This window comes from Brassica napus, chromosome A9 (assembly GCF_020379485.1).
Source record: "Brassica napus cultivar Da-Ae chromosome A9, Da-Ae, whole genome shotgun sequence".
NCBI classification, from domain to species: Eukaryota; Viridiplantae; Streptophyta; class Magnoliopsida; order Brassicales; family Brassicaceae; genus Brassica; species Brassica napus.
In genome coordinates, this window is record NC_063442.1 from 39530301 (window position 1) to 39555164 (window position 24864).

At 33.4% G+C, this 24864-nt stretch overlaps 4 protein-coding genes and 1 non-coding gene across 6 annotated transcripts; 2 read left to right on the plus strand and 3 right to left on the minus strand.

The window, feature by feature from the left end:
- Nucleotides 1-4715: 4715 nt before the first annotated feature.
- On the minus strand, nucleotides 4716-4812 carry LOC125578851. Its single transcript, XR_007316932.1, has one exon. It is a non-coding gene; the product is annotated as a small nucleolar RNA snoR128 (small nucleolar RNA).
- A 970-nt stretch (nucleotides 4813-5782) lies between these two features.
- Nucleotides 5783-8029, plus strand: LOC106368674 (cyclin-D2-1-like). 2 transcript variants are annotated; one of them, XM_013808686.3, is made up of 6 exons: nucleotides 5783-6364; nucleotides 6573-6659; nucleotides 6747-6845; nucleotides 6933-7128; nucleotides 7218-7345; nucleotides 7429-8029. In XM_013808686.3, the coding sequence occupies exons 1-6, from the start codon at nucleotides 6071-6073 to the stop codon at nucleotides 7681-7683; spliced, it is 1059 nt and encodes a 352-aa protein (XP_013664140.2). In that variant the 5' UTR covers nucleotides 5783-6070; the 3' UTR covers nucleotides 7684-8029. The 2 variants fall into 2 exon arrangements, with proteins under 2 accessions (XP_013664140.2, XP_013664141.2); XM_013808687.3 differs by having other exon boundaries at nucleotides 7432-8029.
- Nucleotides 8030-13282: 5253 nt separating this feature from the next.
- On the minus strand, nucleotides 13283-16560 carry LOC106368673 (ATP-dependent 6-phosphofructokinase 5, chloroplastic-like). The gene is made up of 12 exons (XM_048741517.1): nucleotides 15910-16560; nucleotides 15566-15727; nucleotides 15376-15487; nucleotides 15192-15287; nucleotides 15015-15116; nucleotides 14860-14934; nucleotides 14627-14767; nucleotides 14421-14537; nucleotides 14235-14339; nucleotides 14080-14160; nucleotides 13868-13996; nucleotides 13283-13761 (listed from the first exon to the last, which is right to left on the minus strand). Exons 1-12 carry the CDS (start codon nucleotides 16239-16241, stop codon nucleotides 13594-13596), a joined length of 1620 nt encoding a protein of 539 aa, XP_048597474.1. The 5' UTR covers nucleotides 16242-16560; the 3' UTR covers nucleotides 13283-13593.
- A 721-nt stretch (nucleotides 16561-17281) lies between these two features.
- Nucleotides 17282-20076, minus strand: LOC106363704 (GLABRA2 expression modulator). The gene is made up of 4 exons (XM_048741518.1): nucleotides 19591-20076; nucleotides 19410-19511; nucleotides 18173-18444; nucleotides 17282-17638 (listed from the first exon to the last, which is right to left on the minus strand). Exons 1-4 carry the CDS (start codon nucleotides 19943-19945, stop codon nucleotides 17447-17449), a joined length of 921 nt encoding a protein of 306 aa, XP_048597475.1. The 5' UTR covers nucleotides 19946-20076; the 3' UTR covers nucleotides 17282-17446.
- A 1369-nt stretch (nucleotides 20077-21445) lies between these two features.
- On the plus strand, nucleotides 21446-22253 carry LOC106365180 (classical arabinogalactan protein 2). Its single transcript, XM_013804627.3, has one exon. The coding sequence runs from the start codon at nucleotides 21657-21659 to the stop codon at nucleotides 22053-22055; it is 399 nt and encodes a 132-aa protein (XP_013660081.2). The 5' UTR covers nucleotides 21446-21656; the 3' UTR covers nucleotides 22056-22253.
- Nucleotides 22254-24864: the final 2611 nt, after the last annotated feature.

Genomic DNA, 24864 nt, shown 5'->3' on the forward strand with positions numbered 1-24864 from the left:
AATATGTTATTCATATTTCTTTTCAAATCAAAGTTGAATTTTACTTCAGTCTTATTCTATTTTTGAGCAAAATAAAATTATATATGAAAAACAGAATGATGATAATAATTATTCTACTTCTATTTTATTTTGAATTTAAATGAAATATGATCAATAATATTTTACTCCAAATCTTATTCTAATTCACATTCAAAATTATATATATAATGTCCATTTTAACCTTTTTTATTCTTTACGATATATAATGTCCATTTTAACCTTTTTATTCTTTACGAATATTGAAAACCAGTGTTATTGAATGTTATACAGGTGGCAGTTTATTTGATAAACTATTCAAATATGAAGTCTTACAAAATTCTAGTGTTACTTGTAGTTGTAATAGAGATTATACTAACGACAACATCAATGATTTATTTTATAATTATTCTGATTTGAGTTTAAAACCTTAGAAGTGTTCAAATAATATTCCTATGGATTATTGACTTGAAAAACCTTTCCTAAGTACTGTATATACATATTCCATTATATCAGAGAGATTTCCATGAATAATTGATCTTTGATCAAAGGTGTAGACAATGAAATCTTCGAAAACGTGAACATTACAACGTCACCCCAAAAGTGTATTATAAACAAGTCGAGAACCGGTGCAATCTTCCACGTATCTGTTTAAGATGCTTTAGTTTTACACATACGTTAAGACATCGAATATATATAGGGATAATTTGAAATATACACTGTTTATCATTTGAAATTTGATAAATACACTTTTCTTTTTTCTTTTTGAAAATTACACTTTATTGTATATGATAAGACATATTTATCCTGATTCTAATATTACAAATTAAAACAACTAAAATGTAAATACGAAATATTGTTATTATTTATGTGTGTGAAAATTTATATTTGAGATAAATACATAATATTGTTGGGGTCTAGTTTTTCACCAAATAGATTGAACTCTTTTACAAGTTCATCAACCATCATTAAAAACAGGCAAACTACACACTTGAAAAACTGTTCAAATATGTCATAAAATTAACTGCAACTCCACGAATTCTGATGTGCCCATATGCACAAAGTTCTTAAACATACTATCTTCCATGTAATCATGCTAGTCAAAGTACAAAGTTACAGTAACTAATAAATTGAAACAAAAAGAAAAGAGATACATCAATGCACCGTTTGTTTTTATATATCCTGGATTGTTTTCATGAGTGTCTGATCTAATATCAAAACAAAAAAAAATATTCAAGGGATCATTAGTATTTGCTAAAGAAGTTTGTAATGTTGATTGATTGGTTTTGTTTCTGAAAAGATCCTAAGAACAAGTATATTGAATAGTGATGAAATATTTAAAAGCATTTTGCTGGGGAAGCAACAGTGGAGCTAGTCGAGCTTGTGCTTCAGATTATGGATACTTGATTTCTTTTCTTAAAGTTCCAAAATTGGTTACATTCTCGTGTGGGGGTTAATAAGTTTTCTCCATTACGACGGTGACGAGAGAGATTTCCAACAAGATATAATATATTGTCGCATGAATAAAATTTTAAATAAGATTTTATATAGATATTAAGATTATTATTTAGAAAAAAAAATATAAAACCTGATTGTTGTTGGATTTACTTTTTAAACATTTTAAAATTAAATATTAGAATGCATAAAAACATTTAAATAGGGTATTTTGGTCATTTTATCTATAACTAAGTGTAGTTTTCAAAAACAATAATAAGTAATGTAATTTTCAAAATATAAACTCATATAAAGGTATTTTTCCAAATTTTCTCTATATATATTCTATAGTGTATCATTTAAACCGCGTCTACGAGAACGACCACACGTTTACGACTCAAAATTGGTTCACTTTTAAGTCATCGGAATCTGATTCCAACATCGTTTGTTGCGTTGATATGGATTGTTCTCTTCTTTCGGACAAAAATATTCATCTAGAACTACTATCTTACTTTTTTGGTTGTGTGTTTTCATTGTCTTAAAAAAACTTTTGGTGACGGCAAAGAAATGAAATATTGTATATGTGAAAACAACACTATAACTAAACCGATTGGAAGATCAGGACCGGCCTACAACTTTCTCACCGGACAAAAAAAATTTAAGGATCTCCATGCAAAAACATCAATGGTGGGCAGCAACAAGCCACCGAAAATTTTGAAATGAACACAATTGTGTGGAACTATCAAAGGGTAAGAGCCGACCTGACTAAAGAACATCTTAATGAATTATATCAATGTTTCTACCTAAACTTTTAATTTTGTCGGATACTAAAAATAATCGTAATTTCTTGTAAGATGTGCAAATTTTTTAAGATATGACCATGTTTGTACATGGATCCAGTTGGTCGAAGCGACGGGTCTAGCACTTTTTTATATAGATGATCCTTTGGATTCTATTTTGTATGCGGATGAGCACATAATTAGTATTGAAACCAGACTTGAAAAACCTGAGTTTTTATGACCTTTGTGTAAGGTGACCCTATTGTTAGATACTGGGACCTAGTTTGAGAACGATTGTCACACATGAGTACAACACGTAATAAAGCTTGGTTTATGATTGAAGATTTCAATGAAATCACAGGAAACCATGAGAAGAAGGGAGGAATGCGTCGTTTAGAGAGCTCGTTCCTTCCCCCATGAGAAGAACGGAGGAAGGCGTCGTTTAGAGAGCTCGTTCCTTCCCTTCCAAATCATGTTAAAAAATTGTGGAATGCTTGACTTTCCATACAAAGGAAATTCATTCTCGTGGATGGAAAAAAGACAATCCGAAAAAGTTAAATGTAAACAAGATAGAGTAGTGGCAGATGAAGAATGTCACGCTTTATTTACCCACTCAGTCGTATAATTTTTGCAACTATGGGGTTCAGACCACATACATGACTTAGCATGGATCCAATCCAATGTTAGGAGGACAAAAAAAAAAATTCAGATTCGACGAGAGATGGATAAGAAAACCAAAATTCAAGGAAGCAGTAATTTCAGGATGAGAACAGTTTGATAAAATTCCAATGCAAAATTTTCATCAAAAAGTTACTTCATCTCGAAATAGAATTAGTTCATGGAATAAGCAAAATCCAATAAATTGTGTTGTACTGATTGATTGATTGAGTTAAAAAATAAGATAAACTTGGCACAAGATGATGAAAACTCTTCAACTGAAGAAGAGGAGGATTGGAGAAGACAACTGATTTTGATTTTTCGTGAAGAATATATTTTTTTAGGGAAAAAAGGATCAGTGGCACATAAATGGGAACAAAACACACAAAATTTCATCATACCATTACAAAACAACGAAGAGCATATAATCAATCAGATCATGACTATCAAAGACAAGCATGGAAAATTGGTAGAGAGTAAAATCGAGGTAGAGAACGTGGCTCGTCTTATCACCACTTGGTCTAAGCTTAGATGATCAGCTGACAAGAGAAAAGAAAAAAAGCCTAAACCGATGGATATTAAACCAGACCACGTGACCAAACTCCAACATTAGAACTTAGGTTGTTGTCATGGGCTTAAAGAGTGGGCTGAAACAGTCAAGCGTCATCACATCAATATAAGCTTTATGGTTTGCTATCGAGACTATTACGCTGTTGTCATGCCCATTTAAGCATGCATCAGAGGGCTTTACAGTTTGCTACTACGCCTGCTCCGAGTAAAAAAAGAGTCTTCTAACCTACGTTGCACGGAAGCTTCATCGGACGTCTGCTTCCCGCTTCGGAATCGGAATCGGAATCAGAACCTTGTGGAAACTTGCGGAATCTCGCTTCCAAAACGTTTCTAAAATATTCTCTTTAAAAACCTGTTGGAAGCTTATGATTCCGTTTTGGAATCACGCTTCCGTTTAAAAAAAATACAATGTATATCAATAAAATATAAAACCATAGTTTTAATCTATATAAAATAAAAAAATTAATAGTAATGAATATTGAGTTATAAATATACAAATATCAAAAATAATACTATAAATTATCTTTATGCATTGAGATTTTTTTATTAAAGATATAGCACATATTGAAACATATTGTGTCAATTAGTTATAAAGTATTAAAAATAATTAATATAATATTTTCTGTAAACATAATTTATGTGTATTTTTACAGTTTTAATATAAAATCATTTCAAAATTATTATAAATAAATAAATGTTGTATTTCAAATTTAAATCATATAATTTTTAGTCCTATTTTTTAAAATTTTTTACATATATATATATATATTTATATATATATATATATATTTATATATGGATATACGCTTCCAACACGTACCCGCTTTCTAATATTTTAAAAAATCTCGCTTCTGCGCTTCTTTACGCTTCCGCTTCCACGTATCCGCTTCTGTTTCCATGTAACATAGATTCTAACGCTTACCGAATTTGGCTACTAAAATCATTACTCCCTCCGTTTTTTAATATAAATCGTTTTACAGCTATGCACGTAGATTAAGAAAACTATTAATTTCTTATATTTTCTAAACAAATACATCATTAATTATTTATCTAACCACAATTCAACCAATAGAAAAATAGAAGATATATTACTATTGGTCATACAACATTAATTATTAATAAATTTTACATAGAAAACCGAAAACGACATATAATTTGGAACAAAAAAGTTTCTCTAAAACGACTTAAAATAAAAAACGGAGGGAGTATTAGATAAGTGGCAAACTAGATTTGATTGATTGACGATGAAGAATAAGATGGTTGCTCAGCTAACCGCTCAGGTTCGACATTTTGTCGACCGTTCATTAAGCGCTTTTAAAACACTTTCATTGTAATCATAAAGTTATCATCACTGCAACCCATAAGTGAAAACATTACACATAGTTTTCTTCCATATTGAACACAAAAAACTAGAATAAGCATTAACATACCATAAAGACCTGAAACATCTAAAAATTGCATTTATTTTTGTTTTCAGAAAACAAGAATGCGAAACAAAGGTTTTTAAACTGCACACGATGACAGGAGATGAGTATATGCAAGAATGTGGAGAAGTTTTATAGAGGACGACTCTAGGGTTTTAGCTAATGGGCTTTGAGCTACTTACGTTTGGGCTTTTTAATGGTACCGATAATACTCCCGGACTGTGATTAGACTTGAATGTTCAATTGGTTACTTTTCTTTTTACAACAATAACTATACTACGCAGAAACAATCACCTATTTGGTGTATAAAATCAACATATAATAAGTAAAAAAAAATTACGAATACCACATGCAAATTTATCTGTAATAGTATTATGTGTGTTTTGGTATATGTATGATCAAGAAATTAGAAAAAAAATTCCTTATATTTTTGAAATTCATCCATTTGGTTAGTGAATTCTGGCCATTTTTTTAGTATCAACATCATTTTCACCAATTGAAAATAATCTATTACAAAAATTATATCTATTTATAAGATCTTCATGCATTTCATATTCCAAATCAAAACTTCACATCGGCACGTTGTGATAAGTTTCATTGGATATTCATTGCCCTCTCATATGATCATCTGAGTCTGTGGTATAAGGAATATCGTCTGACTTATAGAACAAACTCAGTAAGAATGATAAAATCGACCGTGAATTTTCGTAAAACAAATATAATTGTAGATTTGAAGTTGTATAATCAGTCTTTATAATAGTTAAGAAGGATTAAAGGAACCCCACAAGACAAAATAAACTTCCACGTCAAAGTTGCTATAATTAGCTCAAGTTAAGTTGCACATATAGCCAAAGTTAATTATTTTCCAAATGTCTCTTTAAGTGTATATTCTGTGTATCCCATTTCGTCTCTACGGAGAGTGGTGGCCTCTCTCTCTCTCTCTCTCTCTCTCTCTCTGGCCTCTCCACCCTAAAACACACTCACCCACTTCCTCCTCTTCCCTAAACCTCTCTCTTCCTTCTCTCTCTCCTGCCATGAAAATCGCAGACACAAACTCCTCAGAAACCTCCTCCTATCTTGATGACTTTTGTTTCTTCTTGACTTCTGTCCGAACGCTCTGAATACTTTACTTTTGAGACTCAAATAAACGATAAAGACACTATTGAAAACTCATAACAAAAGATCAAACCCATGGCTGAGAGTCTCTCCTGTGGAGAAACCAGCGATTCATGGATCACTGATGAAACCAACTGTGACGGCGGATTCACGAACGATGAACTTTTTAGTAAAGACGATAACTTTAACGGAAACGGATCAAACCCGATGATGTGTTCTCCTCCGTCTTCATCGCTGAGACAAGAAACAATCAGAGAGATGTTGGAGCGAGAGGTTGAGTTCTTGCCAGGAGCTGATTACCTCAAGAGACTGCGTTCTGGGGACTGGGAGCTGCGTGTTAGGAACCAAGCTCTCGATTGGATTCTAAAGGTTTGATCTTTCTCGAATCTGGTTTGGTCTGATCTAGAAGTTTATTCTCTGATCAGTTGATGTTTGTTTTTTAAAAAGAGGCTTCTGATCATTAGATGTGTTGAGATCAGTTGGATCTTCTCAATAGATTGAGATTCTGATCTGTTTTGAGTAACTGATGTGTTTTGTCTTTAATGCCAATTGTTGTTGTGTCTGAAAAAAAAAACAGGTTTGTGCTCATTACAATTTTGGAACACTCTGCATATGTCTATCCATGAACTACTTGGATCGGTTCTTAACATCCTATGAGCTGCCAGTAAGTTTTAATTCATCTTTCTCTCTTTGATTAAATTTATCTAATGTGCCAGACAATTCGCTAATCTTGTGTGTTTGGGTTGCATAGAGAGACAAGACATGGGCTGTTCAGTTGCTAGCTGTCTCCTGCCTATCATTAGCAGCTAAAATGGAAGAATCAGATGTGCCTCAAACTGTTGAGTTACAGGTGCAATCCACATTCTAGTCCTTCATTCTTATAACTATCGAAAATCGCGGTTTAATTGAGTCTTGAAGTGTTTCTTTGAATGAGCAGGTGGGAGATCCCAAGTTTGTTTTTGAGGCCAAAACTGTTAAAAGGATGGAACTTTTGGTGCTCAACACTTTGAATTGGAGATTGCAAGCTCTAACTCCATTCTCCTTCATTGATCATTTCATTCACAAGACCAACGGTCACGTGTCAGAGAATTCCATCTATAGGTCGTCACAGTTCATCTTGAACACCACAAAAGGTATAGATGGTGTTATTCTTTCCTTGTTTGTTGTTTTGAATTGCTCTGTTTAGAGGAAGGCTTGATGGGTGGTTAAAAATTGAATGCAGCAATTGAATTCTTGGACTTCAGGCCTTCTGAGATAGCTGCAGCAGCGGCAGCGTCTGTTTCCATTTCAGGAGAAGTAAATTGCATTGATGATGAAAAGACAATGTCTAATCTCACATATGTAAAACAGGTAAAACCCATTTAATATGTTTGCTTCTTGTAGAATCACACATTTTATCAATGTGTTCAAATGGAACATTGTCCTTTCTTTAGCAGGAGAGAGTGAAGGTATGTTTGAATCTGATGAGAAACCTCACAGGGGAGGATGGGACTGGTGCTACATTGTCGCCACAGCAGCCGAGATTAGCGGCAAGAGTGGTGCCAGTGAGTCCAATTGGAGTGTTGGAAGCAACATGTTTGAGCTATAGGAGTGATGAGAGAACAGTTGAGTCATGTACAAATTCCTCACAGAGCAGTCCAGACACAAACAACAACAATAATAGCAACAAGAGGAGGAGAAAACAATGAGAGAGAGAAATAAAGAGTCATACCTTTGCTTTTTCAACACCAATCCATAAAAGGGTCATGACATTTGCGGTTCTTTATAGTTTTGGTTTATTCCCTTTTTTTTTTACTTCAATTTCTTTACCTTTCTTTGGTTTCTCATCTTCAATCAGAGTTTTGTGAGAGAGAAAAAAAATAAAAAAAAATAAAGAGGGATCTTTTTAAGGCGGCAAAATTAATAAGTCATTGTTGAAGATGATGAGATACATTCCTATTCATGTTCTTGCTCCAAGGGACCTATTTTGCTACATAAGAACAAATATATAAGAAAATAAATATACTGATAAATCTAATTTTTATGATTTTTTAATTCATTGTGACCCTAAGTTGTTTATTCAAAAGAAAATTAGGAAATAATATTATATAATTTACTGCCTCATTATTGCATTTGAAAATGGGAATGTTATAAACGGGTTATGACCTAATAATTTGTATTAAGAGCATCCTTTGTTCACCACTCAGATTCATATTTTATGGGATGTATGTGTGAGTTGTAAACAAAAAATATATAAAATGTTATTTTCTGTTGTACTGAAATTAATTAATTTTAATTTTATAAAGATTGATACCTGTTTTGCTTTTCTAATACATATACATAATTAATCATATTTATTAATAATAGGTTGATTAGTAATAATAACTCAATAAATTTTGATGCATTTTAAATTTGGATACATTTGTGAAAACTATAAAATATCACTGAATGTAATATAACTATTTAAAAAAAAATCATTAACAGGAAAATATGAAAAGACAATATTCCTTTTTAAAAATGTTTTATCTTTGCAATAGAGATTAGGTGGCATATTTTAAAAAGTTATTATCTTTCCTTGTTTGATGAAATTGTGTAATTGGTTTAAAGGAGAATTGCATGTTTTGGGGATTGGAGAAGGGAAAGCCATCATCGGCCCTGAAAAGGTTTTGGGAAATTAGGTTGGATAACTACAAAATAAAGCATAATTCAATATCTAACAAAAAAAAAAAGGTACATCCATTACTTCTATAATATATACTATATTACCCTTCGTATCCGGTTAATGAAATATTAAAATACCTTCTTCTTCTTCTTCAGTTACCAACCACCACCGCTCTTCTTCCATCACCATCATACATCGTCTCTGACTCTCTGCTTCATATATCGTTTTTATGCTACGTTTCTACTTCTAAACTTTATAGACCACGACGGTGTTATGGTCGAGACGCCTTCGATTCTCTTCTTCACATCATCGATTTATGTTTAGATCAGTTGAAATACTATATGATATTTTGTTTATTGCTATTCTATTTTAATAATATTTCATACTATGTACTATTTACATATTTTGATATTTGGGTTAGGGTTTATATTTACCTTTTAGGGTTTAGTGATTACTATTTTGGGTTTAGTTTATGAAAGGGGTTGATGTTAGGATAAACATTATCTGATGCCCCGCTATTTGATAATTTCATTGTTTCTTCCATATCTATTTAGCTTCCATTCCATTTAGTTTTCATTCCATTTAGTTTGTTCCATACCATTTTGTAATCTATGCTGTACAAGGCCATTACTTCGTCTCCATCTACGACAAATTTTTTTCTTTTGCCACAACGACGACCACCACGGCATAACAACAGTATCTACTGCTACAAAAAAAGTCATTGTTTCTTCCATATCTATGACCGTAACTTCCTCTTCCTCTGTAACTACTACCATGGTCACCACCACCGTAAACACCATCATCGCCTATGCCATAACCACCATCACTGTAACAACTCTTTTTATTTTATTTTTTCATTTAGTGACACATGATCTTTATGTGTTATCACCGTCTACCGTCTTAGAAAAAGGAGAAAACCGGAAGAAAGAGAAGAAAATGATAGGAGAACTAATTATGTCAACATCAATGCCATATTCTTAATTTTGCTCTCAAAATTGGCTAGTACACAAATTAACCCAAAGGTTTTAGTGGGCCCAATTTTTTGTTTTGACTATGCGACCGGTCAACATCTCTTCTTTCTCCCTGTCCTCGTGTCCAGAATAAAAATACTGATAAGCGTAGGAAACCTTTGGGATCTTTTGTTACTTTTATTATACTTTACATGTATTTTTTTAATAAACACTCAGATTATCATTCATCTTAATAAACAAGGGAGATATACTATGTTGGCAAAAAAAAAAAAAAAACAAGGGAGAGACAATATTGAGATACACACCCGTTTGCTCTAAATTTGATTTCTACTGAGAATAAAATCGCTATTATTTGGCTATCTACATTTGAACTAAAGTTAGACAGTTTCGTAAAAAAAAAAACTAAGGTTAGACAGTTAATATGGTTGTCATAGAGGCAGGCCTCTAGAGTCTAGACAAACGTTTGAAACATTTTAATGAGACCCATGAGACCTCTATTTTTAAAAATCAATGTTATTATAACTTAAACATAAATAAATTAAATAGTAAATCTAAGATAATATATATATATATATATATATATAATCTTTTATGTCACTTAAACTCTCATTTATTTATCTTTTTTAAATAAATTGAATAAAAAATTGATAGAAGAAATATTAATCAATTTTTTTAAAAAAAATTAAATAAATACTTTTGTTTCGATTAAGACCTCTCAAATCTCAAAACGGCTATGGGTTGTCCATTAATCGACAACACAACTATCTCTTCGTATTAGTCGGAATCCATTCTAAATTCAGACTATGCGACATGTTAACCAATCCACTTTATACTACTAAGTGTGTTTGTTACGTAGTTAACCAGATCAGCTATATATAAAAATATATAATTATTAAACTGTTGTTACTTAAGTTGTTTTAATAGTTCTACTAAAATTGATCTATATCATCTATTATTATTCCAGTGTTAGTGAGTATTTTTCTTCCTCTTCTTTCGAACAAAGTGTAAGTGACTACTTAAACACACATATTGACATATAATATATTACATATTAATTAGAATTTCGAATCAAATGAGCACATTTTTCTTTATGATTAATTCCAATAACGGAATCGAATCTAGTGTTGACATCGTGGTTTCAGACAGAACTTTTAACTTTAGTGTTCGGAATAATTATACAGTTCGGTAATCTCTATAAACTGCATTTTTAATATATAAAAGCTCTAATGGATGCAAGTGCAGGCGGCATGCCTGGCCATTTTCTTTATTACAAAATTAACTAGCTATTTTAGTATTTTTGGATTTTGTCGAACACAGTAACACTCTCAAACACACATAGGACACTGTACCTTTGTCTAATCATTATTTACTATTGATTTTTCGTCTGCTTATATTATGGAAACGGAATCCATGATAACTGATTATGCTTAATTTAAAAAGAAAATACAGGATAAGATATTAAACTACACGTTTAAGCCATAAGGCTTTTATATAATATTAAAACTATACTAAGGCAAATAATTATTAGTATAATTTTATTATTCTGTAACCTCCTTATCAACTTTTGATCAGCACACTTGCAGGTTTTAAGATTCGGAGACAATGATTTATTTATACTATTCTGTAAAGGGAAAAAGAACAAAAAAGCAAAATGGGTATAAAGGTTAAAGAATAACAGGGGTCAAAATGTAAAAAGTGAAAACGAGTGGGGCATGAGTGCATGTTGAGGAAGTGATAACTGATAAATGTGGTGGGAGGAGACCTGTCAAACTTACTGCAACCATCACAGGTTTTCCAGTTTCTCTTTACTCTTTAGTCCTCACTTTCTTGCTTCTCTCCCTTTGTCTTGCTCAGTTTGTCCTTATTTCTAGTTTTCTTTTTGTAATTTCAAAAGTTATATGAAGAAATACAGATTTAGATCCAAATCATATTCATTAATATAGGAAAAAATATGACAATATTAATAGGGGTAAAACAGTTATAAATTGCATCAGATGTTTTGTCTCCCATATACAAATGATCAGAGGTTGTAATCTGTTGAGTTCTACTATCACCGCCTTGTTGTTATATAGGATCCACAATCTAATAAATAAGAATCTTTTTCTGTAACTTCTTTTATTCAATACAGTCTATCAAATACAATAACATAAAAATTAATAAAATACATCGCGTCAAGAAAATCAAAACAAATTCTTGAGAAACGCATCTAAACCATTAGAATATATATAAACCATTAGAAAATATGATTTGATAGATACAACTTCAAGAGAAATTGATGACAAATTCCATATCAAAATTATGTTAGATTTTGCCAATACATTGATACCGAAATGATCTTGTTCCACGTTTTTAACAATCAAAGTGTTTTTCTCTATCACAACGGGTTGCAGTTACGAAAAATTCTTTATATAAAGATAGATCCTTTTCTATGCTTAGATTTGTTCCGAAAAATACCTCTTCAAATAAGTTTGCTTTAGAACCCGTCAAACAACCTGCGATAATCACTATGACAAAGAAAAAGAGTATATCTCTGATACAAAAATCGGAGGAAATAAAAGTATCCCAATTTTTTTTAAAGAAAAATGACTAGAATAAAACCACAATATTAGAAAACAAAGAAGAATAAACTATCAGAAGAAAAATATCAGTGTATATGTTACGAACGCCACCGGCGCAAGCACAGAAAAAAGGTGAAAACTAATGAGATTCTAATATTAAAATCTCCAAGCAAAAACAAAAATCAAACAAACAAAGGGACTAAGTACCAAATTCAGGTGGAAACGAATAAATCATAGAAGTTAAGGACCACATTTTAGACTATTTCCAATTTATCTCTATTTCTATTTTTATAATTTCGTCTAAAATAATAAAACTATATTATAGAAGTGAGTTTACTCCAATGTATGTTTTTATAATATAATTCCTTTTATTTTAGGTGGAAATATATTGAAATGTTATTTCCATCTCTAAAAATAGAGATAAAATTAGTACTCCATATTTTTTTTATAAAATTGAGAAATTAGATTATGAAGACATACATTGAAGAACCTTTATAACATAGTTTCTCTATCTTAGAAGAAAAACATATAAATGAAAATAGAGGTGTGCTAGAGATACTTTTAAATACTACAAAATACTTTAGATGTTCTCAATTTGAAGTAGCGAAAACGTGAACAGAGAGATTCAGGAGAGGAAGTTCAACAAAGAGACAAAAGAACAGTTAGAAAAGAAAAAAAAAGAGTGGTCATCGGTGATGATGAAATGAAACACATATTAACTCTACAAGTTTGGTAAATGATTGAGTGAAACTGATGCGTTGAACTGACTTGAATGATTCAAAATCTTTGCTACTAAGCTAAATAAATGTACATGATTATGATACATCAAAATAAGGAACCAAGAATGCTGTATATACATTTCACTGTGGTTTGTTTTTATTTATTGAATGATTGAAGTTGTTTTGGCCATATAAACTAATGAAACAACCATTTCTTTTCAAAGATGTCACTAAATAAATATGCATATACCAAGAGCTTGGAATATAATTGGTTTGTACCCATAAATATAAATGATATGTCTCAGAAATGTGAAAAGTATATAACTTGGTAGGTTTGCTGCTCGGTTTCTCTCTTCTGAGAGATACTCATGGGATTCAACTGAAAGAAGAGGCCAACGTACCAAAAAGAAATCAAATAAACACGTACAAAAAAGGTTGTACATAAACAGATTCTGTGAACGTTTGCAAAATCACGATCTTAGAGGTGAATGTTCGTTGCATAGTGAACAGATTCAGGAGAAACAAGTTGAAGTAAGAGACAGAAAAAACAACTAAATCAAAGTGGTCCATAGTGATAGAAATACAGTTTCTTATTTTTTTTTTTGAGGACTATAATGTATTAAATGATGAGGAACCAAGAATGATGTATATACATATTTCGTGGCTTTCTTTTATTGATACGTTTCAAGAGTGAATAAGAAACCTTTCTTTAGATGAAATCTGGTTGGCCTGTTGAAGTCAAGCAACGATGCCACATTCGACTATTGGGATCGACTGACTTTGGATACGCAATTACTTCAGGGATTGGCAAATACGCGTAATGAGTGTTGATTATGCCTACTGTGATGCCACTGTATCCAGCAAATGCACCATGAACCTGTTTTTAATAAAGAACAGAAGCTCTTTAACAAACATTTCTATAATATTTTATATGGAAGCAATAAGAGTGTGACTTGAAGATGTGTCATGTGTGAGTGACTTACAGCGTTTTGTCCAAGAACGGTGCAGAGGATACCATCTGAGGCATTTGCACGGACAGCTCGAATCATGTATGTTGGATCAATGTACTTCACATCTACTGGCATACTTACTTCTTTAAAGTACTTTTTCGTCTATACCGAAAACAACAAGATATAACTATAACTCTTTATAAGATATATCAATCAATCTTTTAGCTTATAAGTAACTAACTAACCTCTTGTTGAATGTGGACACCGAAATCACCAAGTATCGTGTTTCCAGAAGCATCTTTTGCATTAGTTTTCTCGAGGAGATTCTGCAACAAACCGGCCGATACGTAAACTAAAACATATCTTAAAGTGGAGATAAAAAGCTCTTTATAGCCTTTACCTGTCCAGCTCCTTCTGCTACACAGATCACAGCGGAGCCTTTTGTTTCGATAAGGTACTTCAAGTGCTTCAGTACACCATTAGGTCCATGAATATTGAAAGGAACCTTTTGAGTGAAGAAGAACAAAAACTCAGCAAACATGTTTTCGAAAAAAATGAAAAATTATAGCAAAAATAGAACAAGTACCTCAGGAATCAAACAGATGTCGACTTGTCCGCTTGCTAAAGAGGCTTGCATGGCAATGAAACCACTGTTACGACCCATCAGTTTTACAATGCCAATGCCATGATAAGCACTATGTGCCTTTTTTTTTGATAAAAAAAAATGGTTTAAGTAGTTAATGTAAAGAGACATAACAGTGAATATACATAAGAGAGAGCTAGTTAAATTACCTCAATGTAGGCGGAGTTTATAGCTCGTTGTGCTTCTTCAACAGCAGTATCAAACCCAAATGTCTTATCCATGTGCAATATATCATTGTCAATGGTTTTTGGCACACCAACTACAGCTACCTTCATCTTTCTTTTGCGGCACTATAAGAATTAAAACCAAAGAGATTAGAATACTCTTAACTTAACTAAGAAGGAGAAAAGCAAAACTACAACACTTAGTTTCAAGTAAGAACCTCATTGTGTATAGCGTTCGCGCCAGCATGAGTCCCGTTTCCACCAAGCACAAAAAGCATGTTGATTCCTCTCTCCTAAGTAAATTCAAAATTTCAGAATTCAAAATCTGCGATCTTAGAAAGTTCCTTAAGGACTTGGAAAAAAAATGATATACCTCCATGCTGTCAACAATTTCGCTCACACTAGGACCTCCACGTGAAACTCCAAGCAAGCTTCCTCCAGATAGATGAATGTTCTGAACCACTTTCCTTGATAACTGAAGAAGGTTAAAAGAGCAAAACATTAAACAGAAGAAGATCAACTTCAAAAAGAGGGAGAATCAAATTTATACCGGCATTTCGGTTAGATCTTTATCAGAGAAGCCTTTGTAACCAAAAGGAATCCCAACAATGTTCTTAACACCATAAATCTCAAGAGTGATGACAATCTGCAAAAATGTATCCAAACACTTAAACACAATATCCCTCTCTCTATATATAATGCCAAAGTTGTTTCAGACAAAAATTAAAACTCACATGTCTGATGACATCATTGAGACCAGGACAAAGCCCACCACAAGTGATGATGGCAGCCTTCACTTGTTCCGGTCTGAAGTATATCTTCTCCCTCGGCCCAGCACGGTGAATCCTAATCATCCCACAACAAAAATAACAAATTATAAAAAACCAAACTCTAATATTAAAACTCAAAATAAAAAAGAGTTACCATTGCTCAACCCAAGAACAGTCGGAATCAATGCACTCAGCTCCAGCAGAAGTTGGTGAAGAGTATCTAATAACCTTGAGAAGAACCCTATCATTGTTATTAATGTATCCATGCCATTCTTCATCAGAAGGATAACCACCAACAAATTCCTCCGTAGGAGACCTAAACAATAAAAAAAAAGATGACTGATCCATAGAAACATGTTATAACAAACGCAATAAATAAACGACACAGCGATTTAACATATGGTTCACCAGTTAAGCTACGTGTCTATATATTATAAATAGATTTTTAAAAAAACACAAGATATTACATATTAACGATGCCAAGTTTTAAAGTGTAACCTCATCTTGAGACAAAACGTAGAACGTATAGCTTCAGCATCTGGGAAGACGTCAGTGATGTGAGGGATGCTGAATCTTTCCTCGAACTCTCTCTCGTACTTTCTTTTCCAATTCGGATCGCTGAGATCGATCGAAGCCGAGCTTTTGCCGTGTTCAACCGCTGAAGCTCGAGCGAAAGAGCTGCGAGAAGAGATCAGCGAGAGATTTGCCGCCGGAGATCTCTGTTTCCGGAGGATTAACGAGCTGAGACCGTGAGACCTACGGAGAACAGAGCTGTTGCTGTAAGGAATCGAGAGGGTGGAGGTGATGATAGGCGGAGAGAGAGTTTCCATGGGCGAAGAAACTGATGTTTCTCGGATCGGATCTTTGTTTTTTTCGTATCAGTCAAAGGAGTGGAGGGAGTTTTTGACTAAAACCCTTTGAGACTAACGAAGAAGTACGAAACAGGCGGATCTAGTTAATAGCTTTTGTCTGCGAATTTTTTTACAAGTAAAGTTGTAATATCATCATTAATGTAAGGTGTTTTTGTTTTCCATTAAAAGGTTTTTATTTGTGAAAAATTCCATTTAATTGATTGAAATATTTTTTGTATCACCACACCAGTCGTAGAAAAGTTAATTCAGTAATTATATATTCTTCCTATTTTATAATATAAATTATTCTTAGCTAAAAAAGTGTGGAGATTTTAAAATTTTACTTGCAAAAAATAATATATATAAATTAAACGTGGTAAAATAATAATATATTTGGTAAGGTTACACAGTATCAAGTAATGTAAAAAATTGCATTAAAATATGCAAAAAAATATTTAAAATAAATAACAATTACATTAAAATTGAAGGAATATAGTTTATTAATTTATCAAATATTCAGTAACAGTACGATTTGTAAAAAAAAAAAAAAGAAACAGAAAATCCTGATTGTTGATTGCAAATTTTGCAATGTATATGTACCAATAATGTTATGCCGATGTTTATTTTTAGTTTATTATTTAATTAACGTAGAGTTGACATACTGAAATGCAACTTTATTGAGTGGATGATTCCGGATAAAACTTTTGTTAAATTATTAGAAGAATGAGATCTTTTATTTCGAACTTTAGTCAGTGATCTGGGGAATAAAAGCTTAAAATCCGATAGCCCTTATATTTGAATCTGATTCTTAAGTTGGTTTCAAGAACTCAAAGAGAGTTAGGAGTACATGTTGACTGTTACTCTATTAGAACGTGTTGCATCTCACAAACCCATGGTAATAATAGTCTTTCTCAACTCCGTTATTCAACAATCAGTATATAACAACACACACCCATCATCAAAATCCCATTGATTATAAACATAATGCAATCAGATGGGACAAGACATTATGAAAACAATTGCAAATAAACTGTCCTCTCATATAATGATGATTAAATTATATTTATGCATATAATGTTAACTGAAATGATAATAGCTAAGCAAAAAAAAAAGAAAGAAAAAGAGTACAGATCAAAATAATTCAGAATTCATCAAACAGGCGAATCCACCAAAGTGTGTAACAATCACACTGACCGTAAACCACCACCGGCTTGCAAAGCTTCTTGCAGAGATGTCACAGCACCTTCGTAGTTCAAGAAACCCATGAACCAGAACTCATGATTGTCTACCGATATTACCTGTATGTACTTTTCTGCCGGGTTCACTATGCTTGTTGATGGATTCACTGCTTTTAGTTGATGTAATGGTATCACTACCTGTTTTACAAACAAATCACTAATGTGTTAGCTAATGATCACCGTAGCAAGTTCATTGAAATGAGTAAACAAGAGATGAAAACTGATGTTGTCATGTTATTACTCTCACAAATCCTCCACAAAAAGTACAATAAATTATAAAACCAAGATGAAGTTAGAACAAGAAAAAAGATTTGTTTGTCAATCTAAATGAATCACTCTCTTAAGGCAGTTCACTAGATGATGCTACTAACAATACATAAGGAGACATTGTCTTAAGCATCCAACAAAGAAGACAAAAAGTGTTAGTCTTAAAATCGCTGTAACAAGTTAAATGCACTGAATCTAAAGTCCATGGCTTTATGACTTGGTTATATAAAACCATGATGAAGTCAGAACAAGTGCATCTAAATTCCATTTCTTTCTCACTATAAGACAGCTACGAGACATTTTTGACTAGCCTAACAGATGACGCATATTTTAGTGATCACAGAGGTGATGTGTGTTTTCAAGACGACTACAGTTCTATTATACAAGATGCATGGCGTTATTTACCTTGTAGTAGCTCCATTCAGTTTGACCACCATTTTTGTAAGAGAGAGGGTTGTCACTACAGTAAGCAAGCTTGGCAGAGGATATATATAGAACTCCCATAACTGGCCCAGCTGAGGTCGACAAGTAACATGCAAAAGAATTTAGAAGCTGCTCTTCTGGAACGGTCTCAAAGGTTTGTCGGAAGATCTTCTCATATCCTCCTTCTGCAAGGACCTTAGTGCTCTGCGCAATTCTTCCCATAGCAGCATCCGCAAAACTCGGAGCAGTTCTCACTGATTGATATAGAAGATTATATGAGAGATCACTAAAAGTTATCCAGAATAAAAAATTCAAGAGAAACGAACAAGACACATCGAATCAAAGGAAGAACCAGTTAAAGTTCACACATAAACACTTTAAGCGTAAATTAAATCGTAAATTAAATCGCTTAAATTTTCTAAACCCAAATCCAAAGTTTCAGACAATCCTAGGTATGAGAGCACTATGCAGGCATTAGACATTTCCCTCAAACTCCATTGCTCAAACATTTATCCAACTCACTAAGAACTGCAGTCGATCAGAGTGAAACGACTTTATGCGATGATAGATTGATTACAAGAGAGACCACTCAAATAAATCTTGAATGAAAAATAAACAATCAATCCAATAAAGGAAGATATGAGTCAGAGTTCACACAAACAGTTTCAACCGTAAGCTAAAGTGTGTAAATTTTTTCAATCCCAAAAAGTCAATTTCTTTAGCTAGTCATCAGACATTTCCCCTCAACATCCGTTGCTCAAGTTACAAAAGACTTTATGATTAAGCAACTACGACTGGACTCCCTATCCATTACACGAAAATCACGAATAACCATGCCCCATTCTCAAACTAATAACCTCAAATTCAGCTCATAATTCACCAAAGGTTTTTGCTTTTGTTAATAATCATTCAAGGTATCATATTCCAAGTTCCAAAGAATCAACATTGTGATGAGCATCTGATATCAAACGTGAGTGCAAACATAAAACATTAAAGATCTGATTCAAACGTGATATGAAATAAGTAAACAAACTCACACATAAACAGTTTAAACGTAAACTAAAAAAAGTCAAAACTTTTTAGCTATGCATCAGACATTTCACCTCAAACACATTTGCTACCGTGATCTTAGCTCGATACAAAAGGCTTTGCCCCAATGTAAATGTTAATTCCAATTTCAAAAAAATCAACAATGTGAAATAAATAGGGAAAAACTCACGGTGCTGCCACGTGTTGCCGGCAAGGCTCTCCGTCTTCTTAGCAGCTTCAGCAACCCTCCTTCCCCATCTCCCAAGCGCTCCTTTCACAGACTCCATCGTATCTAATCCAATTCACACACACAGAGAGAGATATCACAAAAAAATGAACACACATCTCATAAACTTAAAGCCATTCTTCACCTTTCAAGGAAGCATCCGACGTCTCAGCCGGAGAACGAGCAATATACGGATTAGATCCCGCCGGGTACGACGAAGCGGACTTCTGATCCGGCTCCTGAGACCCGGACACCAGCTCGGGGCTCCAGTGCACCGATTTCTTCGATCCAGACGACGTCCTCGCCGGCGGCTGCGCTTCCGCCTGCGCCGCTGCTGGATCGATCCCTTTCGTCTCGATTTCGACCTCCGACAAGGCGATCTCGGCGTTCGCGTCCTCGCCTACCTTCTTCGCCGGTCCTTGATCCGCGGCTTTCGGATCGGCGCTCGGATTCGGATCCTTGACAGTCTTCGCATCGGAATCTACCTTCGCCGGCTCCATCGTTTGAAAATTTGGGATCGTTGCGCGTAGGGAGGCGCGTGAGAGGTTATCGGAGTTTGAATTTTTGAGCAAGGATGGTATCGTTGGCTTCTCCGCCTTTTTTTTTTTTTTTTTGTCTCTCTCTCTATCTCGGTGAAAAAATAAAATAATTATATATTTTAATTTGGGAGACGGGATTACCGGGGAGATAGGTGACGAACCGTAAGAAGTGACTTGCCATTTTTAAGCGGTTCGGAGAAATTACTGACCGGCTTTAACCGGTGGGCTGGGGCTTTCATTTCTTTCGTTACTACGTTTCATGTTGTCATGATTATGATTATATACGTTGATTATTTTGCCACGTAAATAAAAGTTTAGGCGATATTGTCAGATGGAAATTTAAAGGTTGCAATAGATTGTATTGAGAAAAAAAATTATTTTTTAAAAAAACTAAGAAGAGAAAAAAAATTATCTTGAATTTAAAAGATGGTGTTAGTTTGAAATCTTAATCATGTTTAGACAATTTGTTAATTGGGAAAATTGCCAAAAGAGAACAAGAAATCAGCATAGTTGTTCCTATAGTATAAATCCAATCTCAAGTAGTCCCTATAGTTAATTTTCCCTTGTTAATTTAACTACTAGAAAAGCTAGTATCACACATAAATACTACTACATATATCAAGAGGCTTATAAGAGTTGGGAGGACAGTCTTCACTCTTCAATCATCTTCCAGAAGTTTCCATTTCTCAATGACAAAACACCTTAGCTAAACCGCAGCGCGAACCAAGAGTATTTTTTAAAAATTCATATTCATTAAATACGAAATTCGAACTGGGATTTCAAAATCGATTAATTGAATCAGCGAACCTGTTTTTATTCCGACCTACTAAACTTTAGACATACGCAGAACCGACACCGTTTTCAATTACCATATGCCTAGTCCGAAAAGATGAAATTAACGCAGGAGATCCACATCGCCGCACTTCAACCTATGACAGCTTCTGCCAGCCCCCTGCTCGCATATAACATCAGTCCAGTTAACATATTAAAGGGATTATCTATAATACTTTTTCTAACATAAACTATTATAATAATTCCTCATCAAAAAAACGATTATAGTAATTCCATAAAATAGTTATTAGTTGAAAAATTAAGTAGTTAAATAATATTTTCAGATAAATAGAGTTGATTATTTACTCGTCCCACGTCACATGTACATGAATCATTGGTAAGAAATTCGTTCTACTTTTAAGCTGGCATTATAACGCGGTTAAGCAAAAAAGCAAAATATACTTAGTCAACGAGACCTAATAACCAATCTAAACACAACACGCGGGGCATATTAGTGGATCCTAGACTAATCTCCACAGATATAGCACGTGGCAGAGCTCTGTGCATCCGTTTGGTGCTCCTCCATGTAGATCATTCTTCAAGGAAACTTCAGACATCTAAACACGCCAAGTCAAGAGAAGAAAAAAAAACATAAATAAATAAAGAAAAACACGCAATGATTTTCAAACCGCCATTGTCAAGCTAAGCCATGTTGAATTAATGTATGTGGTTTTGCATGATTAGTGTCACAAAGTCACAACAATAAATAAATAATTAATCCCAACCATCGTATATATATAGAACCTCTCTGCTCTCATTGTTCCACCACACCATCTCAAACAAAGAACAAGAACTTAAACATAAAACACACTTTCAGTTTTCAGAGAGAATCAATCTAAAGATGAGTCCCAAGGCATTGCAAGTAGTGATCTTTCTTGGTTTCTTGGCCACTTCATGTCTCTCTCAAGCTCCGGCGCCTGCACCAACGACCACCGTTTCTCCACCGACGTCACTTCCTCCGGTGACAGCTGAAACACCTTCTCCAGTTGCTTCACCGCCGGTTCCAGTTAACGAGCCAACCACCGCTCCAACCACTTCTCCAACAACATCTCCTGTTGCATCTCCTCCTCAAACCGATGCTCCAACTTCTGGTCCTTCCTCTGGATTAACTCCTACTTCACCTCCGGCTCCCGGACCAGACAGAGCTGCTGATGCGCCTGGAAGTGCCGCATGGGCTAACCAAGCTTTCCTTGTGGGAACATTTGTTGCCGGAGCATTATACGCCGTCGTTTTGGCTTAGAGGTCTTTTGAGTTCGGTGGATGCCTTGATCTTGATCCTCTGCTTTTCGATTACCGTTTTATTGATTACTTCTTTCGTTGTTATCTGTGATTTTTATTATTATTATTTGTATAATTCTTATTGTCATGAGGATGGACATAGAGAGTAGACGATATTATTATCCATTTTTCTATAAACTAAAAGTATTCCTTCAAATTATTTGTGTGTTTCAATAACAAAATTGTAAGAACGAAGATGGATGCTGGCTAGTTGTATGTACCTTCTGTAAGGCCAACCAACCAAAGATTTGCTCATGCCACAAAATATAAGTAATGACTAATTGAACATATTTTAATATTTATATAATATTTCAGAATCAAATCATTAAAAGAATATGGACTTTTACTATGTTGACAAAAAAAAGTATTGGACTTTTAGTACAATGATAAACGTGAAAGAAGAAAGATAATGCGAAACACATTTCATATCAACTCGTTTTAGATAAACGGCCACATATATTGTTGATGTACCAAAAACACAGGAAGTATCACAGAATATTTCACATAGGCTGCAAGTGGAATGCATTTTTTTTGAATAAAAATTTCATGAATGCTCAATTCATATGTATTTCAAAAAAAATTCACCAGTTACAATTAAAAAATGGAATGTTCATTACAGAAAAAAAATTAACTATCATTTGAAAAATCATTCCAAATCAAAAACGTTTTGGAATAAGTGGAATGCTGATTCATTCCATTAAATTCCAGAAATTATAATTCCTATCATTTTATATATTCCTTTTAGTTGTTACCAAGTTTTTTTTTTCTCAACACCTATTTCACATAAGTCTACATCACAAAAAAAATGCTAATGTGGAACTAAAGCCGACTTGAAATGGAAAGTACATTGTTGAAAAAAGAAACGAAAATGAAATTGTGATATGAACAGAAAATTAAAAAAAAGTTGGTAATATCACAAATTGAGATTTATGGTTAGAAATAAAGGTTTGATGGTCTCCTAAGAGAAGTGGCCGTTATGAATTATGTCATTCTAAATAGAAAAGGATGATATTTCCGTGTAATGAGATTGAAAGATAAATTTTCAAGATTTGTGTTACTGTCCTCCTGAGAATCTTGTGAGTTGTGAGCAGTTAGATTTTCTTATAGAATATTTAGGTTTCTTGTTAGTTATGTTTAACATAATCTAGTAAAATGTTTCTTGACAAAAGAAACTATACTGATTGATATCTAATACATCACATCACGCAAAACTTTAAAGTTCTTAAATTTTCAGCATTAAAACAGTTACGTGTTGACTTTCAGATAAGATCACGCGGAGAGGAAGAAAACTTGGGAACTTAGGAGAAGTTGTACTTGTCAAACATACAAAAAAAACTTTACCAATCATTTCGCTGCTTCTTCTTCCCATTCTTCAAGATTTTTTCCTTTTCGTTTTGCTTTCCCAAAGCATTAACAATGTCAAAAACCAAATCCGTATCTTCAATGGAGTTTTAATCCACTGTAGACTACCAGAAACAACTCCAATCATGGCGTCTCTTCTCAATCTCTTGCAACTCCACATTACTCCAAGAACTCAAACATGAAAACTTTAACTTGAGAGGAAAGAAACTCCGCAAACATAAAATCACGCACTTCCTCTTTCCATTCCTCTTCGTCTCTTTCTTCATCCACAGTCACAAGAACAATCTTTGGATACCATAAAGGGAAAAACAATTTTTGTATTCGAACACCAGGCAAATCGACAAACCCCGAGCTTCTACTCGAGCTAACTTTTCCACTTGGACAAATAAACCAAATCCGAAAACCGGAACATCCGATAGAAATGAAATCGAACAGACAATGATTCTGATATAAATACTAAGTGGGTTTTGCTCTACGGTATCGGGATTATGGAGTTTATCCGACCCAACATGAGCCGAATGAATATCTATAAATCTAAAAATTTAATATTCAAAAAACTCGAAATCTATTTCGAATAATTACCCAAAATACTCTAAAATGTTGTTGAATACCTAAAATAAATATTTATTACATGAATAATTAATTCAAATATTTAATTAAATATATATTTTGCTTCAGTTCGGTGTAGATTTATTTTGAATTTTAAATAATACTTTTTACTCTTATAGAGTTTTTAGTTGGTAGTTTGAATTTGTTTATATTTTTCTCTTCTTAACGACTACTTTTGAATCATTTTATCAAGTTTTTGTTAGTAAAAGTTATTTAAACTTGTGAAGTTTATAAACTAAAATGCATATTTTTGAATCACAAACAAATATTTGGATAATCGAAACTTTATGTACAAACGAACATGAAATTCAAACGAATTCAACTAAATTTACAATGTGTTACTATATCCAAACCAAGCGCAAGAAAACCCAAACCAAACTGAATTCGAATCGAACTTTAAAAATCTCTAAATGGGGTCAAATCTCATGCCTCAAAAGAACAAAAAAGCCGATTGGACCCAAACCAAACCCGATTGAACACCTGAATGGTTATGCCTAGTTCCCAACCACGGTCTTAGCTCTTAGCTCGAGAAATAAGAGGAGCGTTGTGCATAATCTTGTAAACTGAAAGGAACAACGAATAAGAAGAGGTAGACGTAAACGTGGTGGCGTTTACTGCTTTGAGTGTCGTCGTAGCTGGAGTCGTGACAGGGAAAGAACTTGGCCGATGATGAGTTGATGTCCTTGAGAGCTAGTTTCAGAAGAGTTCGTCGTTTTTTTTAGTTTCTGCTTTTTAGCTTGAGTCGTAGCTGCTTTTTAGTTTCTTTCCCTCTTTTTTTCTTTGGTGAGAGAACATTAACT